We start from the raw sequence: 18,912 nt of genomic DNA, 5'->3' as shown, positions 1-18,912 counted from the left end.
GAATGAATGGCAGCAGTGAGGCTGTCTCACATGCCTCAAGCTACCATGCACACTATTCAGTTGGGACAGAATTAGGCCCTCAACAAGGCTTGCTACTTTGGATTTCTGTTCCGATGACTACATTATGGCCAACCCAGGAAGACTCTCCCGAGGCTGATAAAAATCCCACGGAATACCATGGAAGAAGCTATTCGAAGCCCGAGTGCTGTAGGTGCTCCAGACTGACAATGAGCATTGGACAGAATGACAGCCCCCCACGATGAGCCTCTCACTGCAGAGAATGGCTGGAAAGATACTTCGATCTGCCCGCCGCCCCAAGTGGAAGAAAGACTCCATTATCTTTGTTTTAGTACTTGGGGGCCCTCTGTGGTAGGCTGTGATGATGCTGAGCCCCAAAATGCCCAGGATAAAGATAGGCACCCCAAACCAGGCACAGACTGTGATCTAAGACAAAACTAAGGAAGGGAAAGGCACAACAGTCTTTTCTTATTTCATGAAAATAATAGAGTCAAGGGAGAAGCAAGCCTAGTCCCACAAGTGAATAGATTGTGGCCACACTTTTAGGGGCCATTGTAGCTCCCTCTCCTAGATGACTCTGAGAGCAGCCTTTGGCTCCCTAGGGAGAAAGAGTGGCTACTGACCTAGAACAAATGAACTATGTGGCCACGGAAAGAGAACAATAACCCTGGTACCTGAAGAATGAACACCTTCATTCCCTAGGAAGTTTGAGGTGGTGGGAATATTTAATGCTTTCTTTGTCCCCTAGACCCAGCACTGCAGCATCACAAAATAATCACATGGTCCCCTTGAGTCAAGCAGTGGGTGCAATTGGCAATATAACCCTGCTGCTGGGTTTGTCATCCCATCTGAGTGCTAGGAAAAGAGAAGAACTCATGTGGGTGTGGCCAGAACAAAACTATTCTGCTGTGTGGGACACCCGCACCATAGCAGGACTATTCAGTTCTGCCTGATACCCTCAGGAAAGCTGGACTGCTTGGGTGTGTCTAACACCTCAGCTCCCCCCTCATATGTGCACCAGTGTAACCTTTTTTCAATCTGACTGATAGGAATTAAGGCATTGAGCCCTTGGCCCTGGGTTCCTTAGCTGTGATGCATCTCACTGCTCACAGACTCTGTCTGGGCTCATTGAATAACTCCCTGGGACTTGGGGGCATGAGAACCAGAGCTACCATGCTGATGCCTCTGCTGTTGCTGTGCTGAGTCTTACTCTGATCACGTGATCTAGTTCCAGTACCTATGGATGCCAGGTTTACTCCTTGCAATCCAGAGGTTGAGGGTTCTTCCCTAACAAAGGTAGAACAAGGCAAGGTGAGATTTTTTATCTCTTTTTTTATTGCGGTACGCGGGCCTCTCACTGTTGTGGCCTCTCCCGTTGTGGAGCACAGGCTCCGGACGCGCAGGCTCAGCGGCCATGGCTCACGGGCCCAGCCGCTCGGCGGCATGTGGGATCTTCTGGACTGGGGCACGAACCCGTGTCCCCTGCATCGGCAGGTGGACTCTCAACCACTGCACCACCAGGGAAGCCCAGATTTTTTATCTCTTAATGAAGAATATAATAATTGTATTCTAAATGGGTTCCTTCCCCCTTCTTTCTGTTTCTAATAATACCCCTCTTTTCCTCTTTCCTTTGTTCACCCACTAGAAATCATTTATTTAAAAGATATTGAATTTTACCAAGAGGTATCTGCACCCTCCGTGTTCATTGCAGCATTATTCACGACTGCCAAGACATGGAAACAACCTAAGTGTCTGTCAACAGATAAAGAAAATGTGGAATACACACACACACACACACACACACACAAATGCATGCATGCACGCATATTATTTAGCTATAAAAAAAAAGGAAACCCTGTCATTTGTGACAACATGGATAAAACTTTGAGGGCAGTATGCTAAGTCAAATAAGTCAGATGTAGAAAGACAAATACAGTGAACACTTGAACAACATGGGTTTGAACTACAGTGAATTTTTTTTTTTGACTAAATTTGTACTACATGATCCATGGTTGGTTGAATCCTCAGATGGAGAACGGTATGTACAGAGGGCTGATTGTGAAGTTAGACATGGATTTTTCAACTGGGCAGACGGTCAGTGCCCTCACCCCTCACCTTTTTAATATTTATTTATTTATTATTTATTTAGGCTGCTCCAGGTCTTAGTTGCAGCACGTGGGATCTTCGTTGCAGTATGCGGGATCTTTTGTTGAGGCATGCGGACTTTTAGTTGTGGCCTGCGGGCTTCTAAGTTGCGGTATGTATGTGGGATCTAGTTCCCTGACCAGGGATCGAACCTGGACCCCCTGCATTGGGAGTGCAGAGTCTTACCCCCTGACCACCAGGGAAGTCCCACCCCTCACCTTTTTAAAGGGTCAACTGTACTCTATGATCTCAGATATATTTAGAATCTAGAAAAGCCAAACTCATAGAAACAAAGAGTAACTTGGTGGTTGCCGGAAGTTGGGGGAAATGGGGAGATGTTGGTCAAATGGTACAAACTTCCAGTTATAAGATGAACAAGTTCTGGGGATCTAATATGCAGCATGGTGACTAAAATAGTTAACATGTATTGTACACTTGAAAGTTGCTAAGAAAGTAGATCTTAAATGTTCTCACCACAAAATTTTTGAAAAGGTAACTATGTGAGGTGAAAAAAAAAGATACTGAATTTTAGCAAAGCTAGAAATTTTTAAGATTATAAATTTGTGTGTGTGTGTGTGTGTTTTGAGAGTCCCTTGGAAACATTCTTATATCAAGGCCTGAAACAGAAATTGTTAAAATATTTGACATTTTCATCTGTTTTACAAGCAGTTATAATTAAAGTTTCTTGTAGTTTTCTTTTTTAATGTTAGTTTTAAACACTCTATAAATTACAAAAAAAGTTTTTAAAATCTGAAAAATTGAGTAGATATATATTAGAGGCTGTTCATTAGGAAAGAAAAAAGATCTGGGCCTTTAGTTTACTACCCATTCTTAATTTTTTTTTTTTTTTTTTGGCTGCACTGCGCAGCATGTGGGATCTTAGTTCCCTGACCAGGGATCAAACCCATGCCCCCTGCAGTGGAAGCATGGAGTCTTAACCACCGGACCACCAGGAAAGTCCCCCCTCCCCCAGTTTTTTTTATTGTGTATATTTTACACATACAGAAAAGAAGAGAAAGAATGGAGTATAATGAACTCCCATGTATCCATCATCAACTTTAACAACTGTCAACATTCTGCCAATCTTATTTCAGCTACCTCCCCCAACTTTTTTTTCTGAGCCATTTAAAAAGAACTCCTAGACACTTGATTTCACATGTAAATATATGAAAGTCAGTCTTAATCCCAAGTAAGTTAATGCAATATAAATAAAATTACAGTGTATAGATGAAGGAATATGCCTGTTCTATTCACTCATTAAAGCCAGATAGCTAGGCACTATGTTAGCTGCTGGGAATATCAGAGAGAGCCACTTGAGGGTAGGAGAAGACAGAACGTTCATAGGTTATTAGGTGAAGAATCAAATATAAACATTATTGCTCCTAGGGGATGATAATGATAATAGTTAATATTTATAGATCAATTACTGTTTTAAGCCCTTTGCAAACGTTATTAAGAATAAATGTTAGGGATTGGTTCAAGATGATGGAGTAGAAGGACGTGCACTAATTCCCTCTTGTGAGAGCACTGGAATCACAACTAACTGCTGAACAACCATCGACCAGAAGACACTGGAACTCACCAAAAAAGATACCCCACATTCAAAGACAAAGGAGAAGCTGCAATGAGATGGTAAGAGGGGCGCAATCATAATAAAATCAAATCTCACAACCACTGGGTGAGTAAGTCACAAACTGGAGAACAATTATATCACAGAAGTCCACCAACTGGAGTGAAGGTTCTGAGCCCCATGTCAGGCTTCCCAACCTGGGGGTCTGGCAACAGGAAGAGGAATTCCCAGAGAATCAGACTTTGAAGGCTAGTGGGATTTGATTGCAGGATTTCAACAGGACTGAGGGAAACAGAAACTCCACTCTTGGAGAGCACACACAAAGTAGTGTGCACATTGGGACCCAGGGGAAGGAGCAGTGACCCCATAGGAGACTGAACCCAACCTACCTGCTAGTGGTGGAGGGTCTCCTGCAGAGGTGGGGGGTGGCTCTGTCTCACCACGGAGACAAGGACACTGGCAGCAGAAGTTCTGGGAAGTACTCTTTGGCATGAGCCCTCCCAGAGTCCGCCATTAGCCCCACCAAAGATCCTGTAGCCTCCAGTGCTGGGTATACTCAGGCCAAACAACCAACAGGGAGGGAACTCAGCCCCACCCAATAGCAGACAATTAGATTAAAGTTTTGCTGAGCTCTGCCCAACAGAGCAACACCCAGCTCTACCCACCAGTCCCTCCCATCAGGAAGCTTGCACAAGCCTCTTAGATAGACTCATCTACCAGAGGGCAGACAGCAGAAGCAAGAAGAACTACAATCGCGCAACCTGTGGAACAAAAACCACATTCACAGAAATATAGACAAAATGAAAAGCCAGAGAACTATGTACCAGATGAAGGAACAAGGTAAAACCCCAGAAAAACAATTAAATGAACTGGAGATAGGCAACCCTTCCAGAAAAAGAATTCAAAATAATGATAGTGAAGATGATCCAGGACCTCAGAAAAAGAATGGAGGCAAAGATCGAGAAGATGCAAGAAATGTTTAACAAAGACCTAGAAGAATTAAGGAACACACATCTAGAAGAATTAAAGAACAAAAAAACAGAGATGAACAATACAATAACTGTAATGAAAACTACACTAGAAGGAATCAATAGCAAAATAACTGAGGCAGAAGAACGGATAAGTGATCTGGAAGACAGAATGGTGGAATTCACTGCCGCAGAACAGAATAAAGAAAAAAGAATGAAAAGAAATGAAGACAGCCTAAGAGACCTCTGGGACAACATCAAATGCACCAACATTCACATTATAGGGGTCCCAGAAGGAGAAGAGAGAGAGGAAGGACCTGAGGAAATATTTGAAGAGATTATAGACGAAGACTTCCCTAACATGGGAAAGGAAATAGCCACCAAAGTCCAGGAAGCCCAAAGAGTCCCAGGAAGGATAAACCCAAAGAGAAATATGCTGAGACACATAGTAATCAAATTGACAAACATTAAAGAGAAAGAAAAATTATTAAAAAGCAACAATGGGAAAAACGACAAATAATATACAAGGGAACTCCCATAAGGTTAATAGCTGATTTCTCAGCAGAAACTCTACAAGCCAGAAGAGAGCGGCATGATATATTTAAAGTGATGAAAGGGGAGAACCTACAACCAAGAGTACTCTACCCATCAAGCATCTCATTCAGATTTGATGGAGAAATCAAAAGCTTTACAGACAAGCAAAAGCTAAGAGAATTCAGCACCACCAAACGAGCTCTACAACAAATGCTAAAGGAACTTCTCTAAGTGAGAAACAAAGAGAAGAAAATGACCTACAAAAACAAATCGAAAACAATTTAGAAAACGGTAATAGGAACATACATATCAATGATTACCTTAAATGTGAATGAACTAAATGCTCCAACCAAAAGACACAGCTTCGCTGAATGGATACAAAAACAAGACCCATATATATGCTGTCTACAAGAGACCCACTTCAGACCTAGAGACACATACAGACTGAAAGTGAGAGGATGGAAAAAGATATTCCATGCAAGTGAAAATCGAAAGGAAGCTGGAGTAGCAATACTCATATCAGATAAAATAGACTTTTTTTTTACATCTTTATTGGAGTATAATTGCTTTACAATGGTGTGTTAGTTTCTGCTTTATAACAAAGTGAATCAGTTATACATATACATATGTTCCCATATCTCTTCCCTCTTGCATCTCCCTCCCTTCCACCCTCCCTATCCCACCCCTCTAGGTGGTCACAAAGCACCGAGCTGATCTCCCTGTGCTATGCGGCTGCTTCCCATTAGCTATCTATTTTACGTTTGGTAGTGTATATATGTCCATGCCACTCTCTCACTTTGTCACAGCTTCCCCTTCCCCTTCCCCATATCCTCAAGCCCATTCTCTAGTAGGTCTGTGTCTTTATTCCTGTCTTACCCCTAGGTTCTTCATGACTTTTTTTTTCTTAAATTCCATATATATGTGTTAGCACACGGTATTTGTCTTTCTCTTTCTGACTTACTTCACTCTGTATGACAGACTCTAGGTCCATCCAGCTCATTACAAATAGCTCAATTTCGTTTCTTTCTATGGCTGAGTAATATTCCATTGTATATATGTGCCACATCTTCTTTATCCCTTCATCTGATGACGGACACTTAGGTTGTTTCCGTCTCCTGGCTATTGTAAATAGAGCTGCAATAAACATTTTGGTACATGACTCTTTAAAATAGACTTTAAAATAAAGAATGTTACAAGAGACAAGGAAGGACACTACATAATGACCAAGGGATCAATCCAAGAAGAAAATATAACAGTTATAAATATATATGCACCCAACATAGGAGCACCTCAATACATAAGGCAAATGCTAACAGCTGTAAAAGAGGAAATCGACAGTAACACAAAAATAGTGGGGGACTTTAACACCTCACTTACACCAATGGACAGATCATCCAGACAGAAAATTAATAAGGAAACCAAGCTTTAAATGACACAATAGACCAGATAGATTTAATTGATATTTATAGGACATTCCATCTGAAAGCAGCAGATTACACTTTCTTCTCGAGTGCATATGGAACATTCTGCAGGATAGATCACATCTTGGGTCACAAATCAAGCCTTGGTAAATTTAAGAAAATTGAAATCATATCAAGTATCTTTTCTGGCCACAATGCTATGAGATTAGAAATAAATTGCAGGGGAAAAAAACGTAAAAAGCACAAACACATGGAGGCTGAACAACAGTCTACTAAATAACCAAGAGATCACTGAAGAAATCAAAGAGGAAATCAGAAATTACCTAGAGAGAAATGACAACAAAAACACGATGATCCAAAGCCTATGAGATACAGCAAAAGCAGTTCTAAGAGGGGAGTTTATAGCAATACAAGCCTACCTCAAGAAACAATAGAAATCTCAAATAAACAATTTAAGCTTACACATAAAGGAACTAGAGAAAGAAGAACAAACAAAACCCAAAGTTAGCAGAAGGAAAGAAATCATAAAGATCAGAGCAGAAATAAATGAAATAGAAACAAAGAAAACAATAACAAAGATCAATAAAACTAAAAGCTGGTTCTTTGAGAAGATAAACAAAATTGATAAACCTTTAGCCAGACTCATCAAGAAAAAGAGAGGACTCAAATAAATAAAATTAGAAATGAAAAAGAAGTTACAAGAGACACTGCAGAAATACAAAGCATCATAAGAGACTACCACAAGCAACTGTATGCCAATAAAATGGACAACCTGGAAGATACGGACAAATTCATAGAAAGGTATAGTTTTCCAAGATTGAACCAGGAAGAAATAGAAAATATGAACAGACCAATCACAAGTAATGAAATTGAAACTGTGGTTAAAAGTTTCCAGCAAAAAGAAGTCCAGGATCAGATGGCTTCACAGGTGAATTCTATCAAACATTTAGAGAAGAGCTAACACCCATGCTTCTCAAACTCTTCCAAAAATTTGCAGCAGACAGAACACAGCCAAATTCATTCTATGAGGCAACCATCACCCTGATACCAAAACCAGACAAAGATATTACAAAAAAAGAAAATTATAGACCAATATCACTCATGAATATAGATGCAAAAATCCTCAACAAAATACTAGCAAACAGAATCCCATAACACATTAAAAGGATCATACACCATGATCAGGTGGATTTATCCCAGGAATGCAAGGATTCTTCAATATATGCAGATCAATCAATGTGATACACCATATTAACAAATTGAAGAATAAAAGCTATATGATCATCTCAATAGATGCAGAAAAAGCTTTTGACAAAATTGAACACTGATTTATGATAAAAACTCTCCAGAAAGTGGGCATAAAGGGAACTTACCTCAACATAATAAAGGCCATATATGACAAATCCACAGCAATCATCATTCTCAATGGTGAAAAACTGAAACCATTTCCTCTGAGATCAAGAACAAGACAAGGACGTCCACTCTCACCACTATTATTCAACATAGCTTTGGAAGTCCTAGCCACAGCAATCAGAGAAGAAAAAGAAATAAAAGGAATACAGATTTGAAAAGAAGAAGTAAAACTGTCACTGTTTGCTGATGACATGATACTATACATAGATAATCCTAAAGATGCCACCAGAAAGTTACTAGAGCTAATCAATGAGTTTGGTAAAGATTCAGGATACAAAATAAATGCACAGAAATCTCTTGCATTCCTATACACTAACAACAAAAGATCAGAAGGAGAAATTAAGGAAACAATCCCATTCACCACTGCAACAAAAAGAATAAAATACCTAGGAATAAGCCTACCTAAGGAGTTTAAAGACCTGTACTCAGAAAACTATAAGACACTGATGAAAGAAATCAAAGATGACACAAACAGATGGAGAGATATACCATGCTCTTGGATTGGAAGAATCAATATTGTGAAAATGACTATACTACCCAAAGCAATCTACAGATTCAATGCAATCCCTATCAAATTACCAATGGCATTGTTTACAGAACTAGAAAAAAAATCTTAAAATTTGTATGGAGACACAAAAGACCCCAAATTGCCAAAGCAATCTTGAGGAAAAAAAACAGAGCTAGAGAAATCAGACTCCCTGACTTCAGACTATACTACAAAGCTACAGTAATCAAGGCAATATGGTACTGGCAGAAAAACAGAAATATAGATCAATGGAACAGGATAGAAAGCCCAGAGATAAACACACACACACCTATGGTCAACTAAACTATGACAAAGGAGACAAGGATATACAATGGAGAGAAGACAGTCACTTCAATAAGTGGTGCTGGGAAATCTGGACAGCTACATATAAAAGAATGAAATTAGAACACTCCCTAACACCATACACAAAAATAAGCTCAAAATGGATTAAAGACATAAATGTAAGACCAGACACTATAAAACCCTTAGAGGAAAACATAGGAAGAACACTCTTTGACATAAATCACAGCAAGCTCTTTTTTGACCCACCTCCTACAGTAACGGAAATAAAAACAAAAATATGCAAATGGGACCTAATGAAACTTAAAAGCTTTTGCACAGCAAAGGAAGCTATAAACAAGAAGAAAAGACAACCCTCAGAATGGGAGAAAATATTTGCAAATGAATCAGTGGACAAAGGATTAATCTCCAAAATATATAAACAACTCATGCAGCTCAATATTAAAAAAACAAACAACCCAATCAAAGAATGGGCAGGAGACCTAAATAGACATTTCTCCAAAGAAGACATACAGATGGCCAAGAGGCACATGAAAAGCTGCTCAACATCACTAATTATTAGAGAAATGAAAATCAAAACTACAATGAGGTACCACCGCACACCAGTTAGAATGGGCATCATCAGAAAATCTACAAACAACAAATGCTGGAGAGGGTGTGGAGAAAAGGGAACCCACTTGCACTGTTGTTGGGAATGTAAAGTGACACAGCCACTATAGTGAACTGTATGGAGGTTCCTTAAAAAACTAGAAATAGAACTACCATATGACCCAGCAATATCACTACTGGGCATACACCCAGAGAAAACCATAATTCAAAAAGACACATGCACCCCAATGTTCATTGCAGCACTATTTACAATAGCCAGGTCACGGAAGCAACCTAAGTGCCGTCGACAGATGAATGGATAAAGAAGATGTGGTTCATATATACAATGGAATATTACTCAGCTATAAAAAGGATGAAATTGGGTCATTTGTAGAGACGTGGATGGACCTACAGAGTAAAGTAAGTCAGAGTAAAGTAAGTCAGAAAGAGAAAAACAAATATCCTATATTAATGCATATATGTGGAACCTAGAAAAATGGTACAGATGAAGCAGTTTGCAGGGCAGAAACAGAGACACAGATGTAGAGAACAAACGTATGGACACCAAGGGGGTAACGTGCCGGGGGGGGACGGGTGGTGGTGGTGGGATGAATTGGGAGACTGTGATTGACATATATACTCTAATATGTATAAAATAGATAACTAATAAGGACCTGCTGTATAAAAAAATTAAATAAAATTCAAAAAAATGTCAGTTTTCAATAAGTTTTAAGAAAACACAAATGAATATATCTATGAAACAAAAACAGACTCACATATATAGAGAACAGACTTGTGGTTGTGGTGTGGGGGACATGGGGGAGGGAGGGTTTGTGAGTTTGGGATTAGCAGATGCAAACTATTATATATAGGATGAATAAACACCAAGGCCCTACTGTATAGTACAGGGAACTATATTCAATATCCTGTGATAAACCATAATGGAAAAGAATATGAAAAAGAATATATGTGTGGGCTTCCCTGGTGGGGCAGTGGTTGAGAGTCTGCCTGCCGATGCAGGGGACACGGGTTCGTGTCCCGGTCCGGGAAGATCCCACATGCCGTGGAGCGGCTGGGCCTGTGAGCCATGGCCGCTTAGCCTGCGCGTCCGGAGCCTGTGCTCCGCAACGGGAGAGACCACAACAGTGAGAGGCCCGCGTACCGAAAAAAAAAAAAAAAAAAGAATATATGTGTGTATAACTGAGTCACTTTGTTGTATGGCAGAAATTGAACACAACATTGTAAATCAACTATATTTCAGTAAAATTAAAGAAAGAATAAACATCATTTAGTTTTCATAATCATCCTTTGAGGTAAATACTATTATTACAGATGAGCAAACTGAGAAACCCAGAGAAATGAAGTAACTTCCTGGAATGCATTAAGATCATAAGTGGTTGAGCTAGGATCTTTTTCTAAGTGGTCTGATTTCAGATGTTGTGCTCTAAGAAAAAAAGATTACCTTAATATTGTGGTAAAAACAATGTTATTTGTTCACCAAACCATTTCATTTTCTTCCTAGGCACACAGGAAGACTATACTTCCCAGCTCCCTGGCCTTTTAAACAAGCCATGTGGCTAATTCTGGCTGATGGAATGTGGGTGGATATATAAAAAAAAAAAAATCTCCAGGTTAGAGCGATGGCTTCCCAAGATGAAAAGAGACTGTATCTGTAGGTTATTACTTACAGGAGAGCCTCTCCATCAGGTACATCTTTACTGAACTTTGTGAGCACAAGAAATGAACCCTTTCTGTGCTAAGTTACTGAGATTTGGTGGGGTGTTCGTTATGGCAGCTTGTGTAAATAATACCAATAGAAAATTTAAAAATTTAAAAATTATGAAATATTTCAAAAGTATTGAAATGTGCAGAATATATTAACAATCATATCTCTATCCCCAGATTTAACATATATTAATATTGTCACATTTCCTTCAGGTTGTTCTTCAAGAAACCCATTAGATATAACTAATAGCTAATAACCAATAAAAAGCATCACCTCATCCCTAACCGTTCCTTAGAAGTAACTACTATCCTGAAGGTGGTGTCTATTATCCTCATTTACATTTTTTACTTTGTCTACGATATATTAAATTATAGAGTATTTTGTGTGCTTTAAAAATAGGAATGGTATCAAAAAGATGGGGTTTTTTTCATTCCATGTTGTTTTTGAGGTGTCTCCATGTTGGTACATGTAGGTCTAATTTATTCAATTACAGAGGTATGTAGAAATACAGTAATTTATGTATCCATTCTCCTACTGAGAGACAGTTGAGATTCTTCTTATTTTTGTTGCTTCTACAAACAACGTTGCGATGAACTTCCTTGTACCTGCCTAGTATCATAGAGTCAGGAGAGGCCTCTCTGGGGATTTTCTCATTTAAGCTGATACTGGAAGGATGAGAAGCCAGCCACGTGAAGAGCTGGGATACCAGTGTTTCAGGTATCTGGAACAGTAGACAAGCCCTAACACCTTAGGGAATGGCATGTACTTGATCCAGTGAAGTTACAGTGAAGTGAATGAAGGAAAGAGTGGCAGGAGATGGAGGTGGAGAAGCAGGCAAGGACCACTGTGTTAATGGCTTTAGAGACCACGCTAAGAAGTCTGGGTTTTCTTCTATATGCAAAGCCATCCAAGTGTTCTCATTTTTTCTAGGTTGGTCAGACCATACTCACAGTGAGTTCCTTCCCTCAACTTCACTATGAAAGGAGCATCTCTTAAATGAAAGCAGTTACTGCTTTTGCTCTCCATTTTGGAGGAATTGATTGTAATATCATAAAAAAAAGAAAGAAAAAATACTTTTCATTTCCTTTCCCAGACTTTTGTGTCTGAGGGGCAGCTGTATGTTTCAAAAGGAAACTACATTTGACCCTTGAACAACATGGGTTTGAAGTGCATGGGTCCACTTATATGCAGATTTTTTTTTTCAGTAAATGTTACTACATGATCCGAGGTTGGTTGAAAATCGCAGAACAGCAGATAAGGAGAAATTCCAGTTAGGGAGGGCCAACTATAAATTATACATGGATTTTTGACAGCAAGGAGGGTCTGTGTCCCTAACCCCCAAGTTGTTCAAGGGTCAACTGTATATGTATCAAATTTTCAATGTTCCATCAAAAGGGCTTATAAGGAAATGTTCTTTTTTCCCCATATTTTGCAGTCAAATTGTTCCTCATTAAAATCAGATTGACTTCATGAAAGATCTAAAGTGTTAGGTTGATTTAGGAGCTGAGGAAATATGCTGCTAGTTCTGAAATTATCTCAGGTGTGATAGAATCTGGTGATGACCAAATAGAGCAACAATTGAAGAGTGGGAATGAAAAATTAGGTATTTATGCTACAGTGCCAAACATTGTACTGTAGGCTTTAAAATGATAAATTACACTATTTCCAAAAGTTTGGGTATGAGCCATTCCTTTAGAAACTCAGCCAAACATGCTAACATTTTCTCTCCTTCCTTATTCATTTTTTCGATTAGCAGTTCCTATATTTGCTTAATTGTCTGTACTATCAGGTTGGGAGGTGCGCTATAACTTTCAGTTTTCATTTAAATTACCTCCCGATCTCCAACAATTCAAGCACATCAAGTCTCACAGTTCTATTCTTGTATTTTCACCCTATTTTCCATTAGAATATCGTTTTTAATAACCAGTACTTTTCAATTTTTAAAGATACGTATTCAGACTCACAGAAATTTCATTAATATCTAACCCGATGGATGCCGGTGAAAATTCCTCTTTTCTAAAACAACCCCCATCCACCCATTACTTTTTTTTATTTGCAAATTGGTTGTAATTTCCCTAGGTAGAATCTTACTGCCAAATAGAATGAATACCAAGAGGCATGGTGTATAACTGTGTTTAATAAATGCAATAAGGCAGAGTTAAAATCCCATCAACATCACACAGAATCAGAATGTGAGTATTAGAAAAGACCTTAAGGACCATCTTGTACATCTTGTGTGTATGTGACCACCACGGCGTTTTAAGTGAAGTCAATAGTTTTCAGAAGAGGAAAAAGAACCTTCAGTAAAACAAATCAAAACAACTGCAAAAAAAAAGGTAACATTCTAACTAACTTAGAAACAATGTGTTTGTTTCCTGAGGTAGCAGCATAGGGATGAATCTTAGGGAGGTTATCTGCCCTCCAGCAACTGTACCTGTGTGTGTGGGGGTGGGAGTGTAAGTAATCTAATGTCTTTTGCTGAGTACTATGATGGTATTGTTTGTGTAAATGTGCTTTAGGATCACAAAAGAGGGAGCAAGTGATTAATTACACTCCAAAAGTTACACCCTCAAAAGACAGGTGAATGGTCTTCAAGAACGACTAAGAATTACACAAGTGGACAAGAATGAGAGTATTTTAACCTTAGGGAACAGCATGTGCATCTCTTACACCTAAGAGTTACAGATAAGAATCTGCAAATAGATGTTTGAAAAGGGTCGCAGCAATTGACGCTTTTAAACGGTTGCACATTAAAATCACTTAGGAAGCTTTTAAAAATCCTGAAGCCCAGACCAATTAAAGTCGAATGTATTGGGGGTGGGGGTGGCATAAATATTTTTTAAAGCCACCCACCCCTCCACCGCCCAAGATTCCAACGTGCAGGCAAGGTTGAGAATCGCCGCTTTAACGCAGGAAGCAAAATTATTAAACGTGAATTATGAGGGGAGAAAAAGTGGCAGTAGGGCACAGAAGATGAACTGAAAGTCCTTGGAAGGCAGGGCGGCTACTTCAAGGGCAGGGACAAGAACCAAGTGGGAGAATCAGCGGTAGAGGATTTAAGGGCTGTTTCCGTGGTAGAACTGCCAGGATTTGGGGGTCGGTAAAGAACTCAGCATATATTCAACTCCGTTAAAGTGAGGTTATTCTGCCAGTGGCCCTGCTCCTACCCCTAATCAGATTTTCTCGAATCTTTTCCCACAGTTTAAAAAAAAAAATGACGGAAACGTCTTCTATCCCACGAAAGGCGCATGGGCAGACTGTGGGCGGGGCAAAGATCTGAGAAGTCAGAAGCACGCAGCCGCAACAATTTGCGAGTCCAGAACCACAAGTCACAAACATCTGGGATGGGGTGGCCTCCCGATCGTGTGGCACCCACCTGGGGAGCGTTGATCGACACCTCAGCGCAAATTGGAGGCTTTTAAATCCCAGAGGGCGGAGAGGGCAAGGGCGCGGCAACTGCTGACGTTCGCACCGGCCCCGCCCTCACATCCACTTCCGGGGGCGCCAGGCCCCCGCTTCCGCTTTTCCTGCCAGCGCGCCGGCCCCGCCCCACTCCCACGCGCCCCCCAGCGTCCGCGCGCCCAACAGCAGGGAGAAGAGGCACAGGTTGCTGTCGGAAGTTCCCCTTTGGCTCCCTTTCAGTACTGCCTAACAACTTCCGCTTTGGGCAGTCAACAACATGGATGCTGCGGCTGCCTGGCGGAGCTGCATCTGATCGGTTGCGGGAGCGCAGCTTTTCTGCGGCGCCCGCCCCGCTTCCCCGCCCTCCCTCCTCCCCCCTGCCCCCTCCCCCCCCCGCCCCTTGCTCCAGTCCCTGGAGCCGGCGGGCTTGTCGCTACATGGGGGCGGGCCTCCGCGGCCGGCGCACGGCTTCCTGTTCAGAGGCGGCCTGGCGGTAGTAAGCGGCGGCGGCGGCGGCGACTCCGCCCGCGCCCACATCGGCGCGGTGACCGAGCGCCCGGGAGGGAGACTCGAGGTCCGCATCTTGTGCCGCTGCGCCAAGCCCGGTTCTGCGCCGCGATGGCCCCAGTGCAGCTGGAGAACCAGCTGGTCCCGCCCGGAGGCGGCGGAGGGGGCAGCAGCGGCCCCGCGTCAGCCCCGGCGCCTCCTCCTCCGGGAGCCGCCGTGGCGGCGGCCGCTGCGGCGGCGGCTAGCCCTGGCTACCGGCTAAGCACCCTCATCGAATTTCTGCTGCACCGGGCCTACTCGGAGCTCATGGTGCTGACTGATCTGTAAGTGCCGCGAAATCCACGCCTGCTCCCCAGCCCCCCCCTTCCCGCCCAGCCGGCTGAGAGGTTCGCACCTCCTTCTCCCCAAAAGGCTGCTGCTTTCTCCTCTTTGCTGGACTGCTTAGTCTAGAATTTTTGAACTCTTGGGGCCCAGCGGAGGTGGAGGAGAAGCTTTGCGTTTGGGGTCTTTCTGGAGATGAAGCAGCCGAGACTTGTGAATTATGCACGTTGTTAGACTCCCTGAAAAGCCAGTCCTTGGAATTTTTGCTCGATTTGCCAGCTGAACCCTATTGATTTCTTGGTTGGAAGCTTTCTAGCCCAGACCCCAAGATTACGGTTTAGGAATACATACTATTCGAGTTACAAAACCCCCCCCCCAAAAAACCCAAAGGTGAGAACTTGTTTTACAGCTTCTTACGGTACATTTTAAATGTGGGTTGTAATTACTCCTGACAAAGTTTGAACTCAGGAGATGTATTGTGTATAAAATAATGTGAAATTTTGGATTCCAAGTTTGTTTGTTTTTCTGGAACGTTTGGGACTGAAGTCTTCACGCATTTAGTGTAAGATTGTTTTGTAACTAGCCTGCTGTTATTGTCTCTTGGGGTATGAACGGAGTTTGTAAATCACCAAGTTACCGGGTGAAATGCCTTGCGACATGATTAGGGTGTTAATCTCTTCAGAATAGGATCGGAATACACTGTAAAGATTTTCACGTGTGTGAAGAAACTAAAATTTAGGGGTATATATACTTGAATTGCTGTTTTACACTTTTAAATTCATGTTCAGAAAAAGTAAGAGTTACTAGTTTTCATCTAGATTCGTTTTTATCTTTTATCTATTGGTAGGCTCCAGATCAGTGTATTCAGTTGAAATACACGAGTATGTAGGTATTAGGCTGTGCAGTGTCACAGTACTTTGTTGCTAGAGACTGTTAAAATATTTTTTTTTGCAGATGACTTAAAGAATTAGAATAGGCTCCACTTATTCCTGTAAAACATCATTCTGAGAATTTTGATACACTGTACTTTACAGAAAGAAGCCTCCCCCCCCCGCGCCCGTGTAATGAGAAACTTAAATAGCTGTCATGATGAGGGATTATTGTGGTAATATACTTCTCTGCACCATTAGTTGTTGGATTTCATAAGAATTTGAGTATCCATGAGAAGATATCATGTACCCGTCCTATGTAGAGCTATGGGAAACTGTTGAAAACTGCCGCCGTCAGTGTTTGTGTAATTTGTATAATTTGTTTCTCCATAGGGCATTTGTAGCACTTCTTTGAATTGTGTTGTTGTTACTGTTTCAGGACTTAGTTATGAAAAGAAACTTTTTTTTTTTTTTTTTTTTTTTTGCTGTACGCGGGCCTCTCGCTGCTGTGGCCTCTCCCGTTGCGGAGCACAGGCTCCAGACGCGCAGGCTCAGTGGCCAGCCATGGCTCACGGGCCCAGCCACTCCGCGGCATGTGGGATCTTCCCGGACCGGGCACGAACCCGTGTCCCCTGCATCGGCAGGCGGACTCTCAACCACTGCGCCACCAGGGAAGCCCGAAAAGAAACATTTTATTGCTGTAGAATAAGTATATAGTTTTATACTTCATCCTGCACCCTTTATCGGTTGATGATTCCCATACTTATTTCTCCAGCACAGGCGCCTCCACTGAGCTGCAGACTCTGTATCCAGGTGCCTACGTTTAAGTACCTAATGGGCAAGTTCTGGACCAAGTCCAGAACCAAACTGCTGATTCCATTCGATGCCCCCAAAACTTTCCTATCTCACTAAATAGTACCTCCATTCTTCCTTTTGATGCTTTTAGGCCAGAAATTTTGGAGTAATTCTTGGCTCCTCTTTCTTCCAATCCCACACTCAGTACATTAGCAAGTCTTGTCATCTCTGACTTCAGAATCTGACCACTTTTCAACGTTTCCATCAAGTGTTAATCCTTTGCTCGTGTTACTGCAGTAGTCTGCTAACTGGGGCCTCTGCTGCTACCCTTGCCCCTCTACGGTTTTTCCTCCATAAAATAGCCAGGATGATCCTTTTTTTTTTTTTTTTTTTTGCGGTACGCGGGCCTCTCACTGTTGTGGCCTCTCCCGTTGCGGAGCACAGGCTCCGGACGCGCAGGCTCAGCGGCCATGGCTCACGGGCCCAGCCGCTGCGCGGCCTGTGGGATCTTCCCGGACCGGGGCACGAACCCGCGTCCCCTGCATCGGCAGGCGGACCCTCAACCCCTGCGCCATCAGGGAAGCCCCAGGATGATCCTTTTAAAACTTATTTGCTCACAACTTTCCCGTGGTTCCCCATCTCACTTAGAGTAAAAACTTTTTATAGTCACCTATATAGAGAGTGACCATAAAATTTATGGTCCAAGTCAGGACACTTTTGAGCATGAAAGGTGGTGCTATTAATAGCAATGGCAGAACGACAGGCATAAACCGGGACTATCTTGAGCAAACCAAGACTGTGGTCTACCTTTAATATCCTACATGATGTGTCTTCTCTCCCTTACCTCTTTAACTTCATTTCTAATACTCTCCTTGCTTCTTCTGTTTCAGTCACGCTATTCTTATTGATCTTTCTTGATAGGGTCAGGCACACTCCACCTGCGAGCCTTTGCTCTTCTCGCAGAAATCTGTGTGGCTTGCTTTCACATTTCCTTTAGGTCTTTGTTCAGATGTAACTTATCAGAAAGACTTTTTGGTGATCACCCATGAGAAGTACTCTGCCCCTTCAACCTATCCTTCTTACTCACTGCTTTGTTTTTCTGCAGCACTTACTGTTTGTCGTCTGTCTCCTCCTCACTGGAAGTTCTATGAGGACAGGGATTTTGAGTTGTTTGCTACCTCCCCCAGGGCTTAGAACAATAACTGTTCTAAGTCAGGGCACCTGTCATTGTAGACCTGGGGAATTTAAGGGGAAAATTCACTGTTGCTCTTGATACATAGGTATATAAAATAACTTTTTTCTCTTTTGATTTGTGGTAACCAAAATTGGTTTAGGAATATACCTTGGAAGTTCCTAAATCATGTATTTTTCCTTGTTCCAGGTAAAAACTGCCAGGATTAATGTATTAATATAAAACCAGTGTTCAAGGTATACTTTGAGTCTTATTTCTGCCACATTTGATGCTTGTCTGTGGACTATTGAAAGTAAAAAAGGTGGTTTGTTTTTGGCCCCAGATTTCTATTTTTTTTCCTTTTGCTTGTTCATTTCCTCCCCCGACTCATGTAATACATGCTTTCATTTTAGAGTTTACATTCTGCTGTGATTTTTTAGAGACTTAGGTTCTTCCTTTTAAAAACCTCTTTTAATTAAAATCAGAAAATGCTAGGATCTCAGTCATGTAAACTTGTCTTAAAACGCTTTGGTGTAAACAAGGTTTCTGTGACTTCCTCCAAAGATTCGCCCTTTAGGGTTGGTTTTTGCCCCAAGTGGTGGATTTGTCATCCATAAAGGAATTTTAAATAGATTAGG

At 41.6% G+C, this 18,912-nt stretch overlaps 1 protein-coding gene across 5 annotated transcripts in view; it reads left to right on the top strand.

Moving 5' to 3' along the window:
* Window positions 1-14,870: 14,870 nt before the first annotated feature.
* The window catches only part of MED14 (mediator complex subunit 14), a 75,282-nt gene continuing 71,240 nt past the window's right edge, over window positions 14,871-18,912 (top strand). For 2 of the 5 annotated variants that reach the window (XM_033408562.2, XM_004281351.4), the window contains exon 1: window positions 14,888-15,441. In XM_033408562.2, the coding sequence (XP_033264453.1) occupies window positions 15,230-15,441 (212 nt within the window). In that variant the 5' untranslated portion in view covers window positions 14,888-15,229. Of the gene's footprint in view, window positions 15,442-15,521; window positions 15,830-18,912 lie in introns of those variants that run through there. The other 3 variants (XR_007474833.1, XM_033408563.2, XM_033408564.2) reach the window with 3 other exon arrangements.

This window comes from Orcinus orca, chromosome X (assembly GCF_937001465.1).
Source record: "Orcinus orca chromosome X, mOrcOrc1.1, whole genome shotgun sequence".
NCBI classification, from domain to species: domain Eukaryota; kingdom Metazoa; phylum Chordata; class Mammalia; order Artiodactyla; family Delphinidae; genus Orcinus; species Orcinus orca.
Note: the sequence above shows the minus strand (reverse complement) of the source record. Positions and strands in the feature narration are given on the sequence as shown.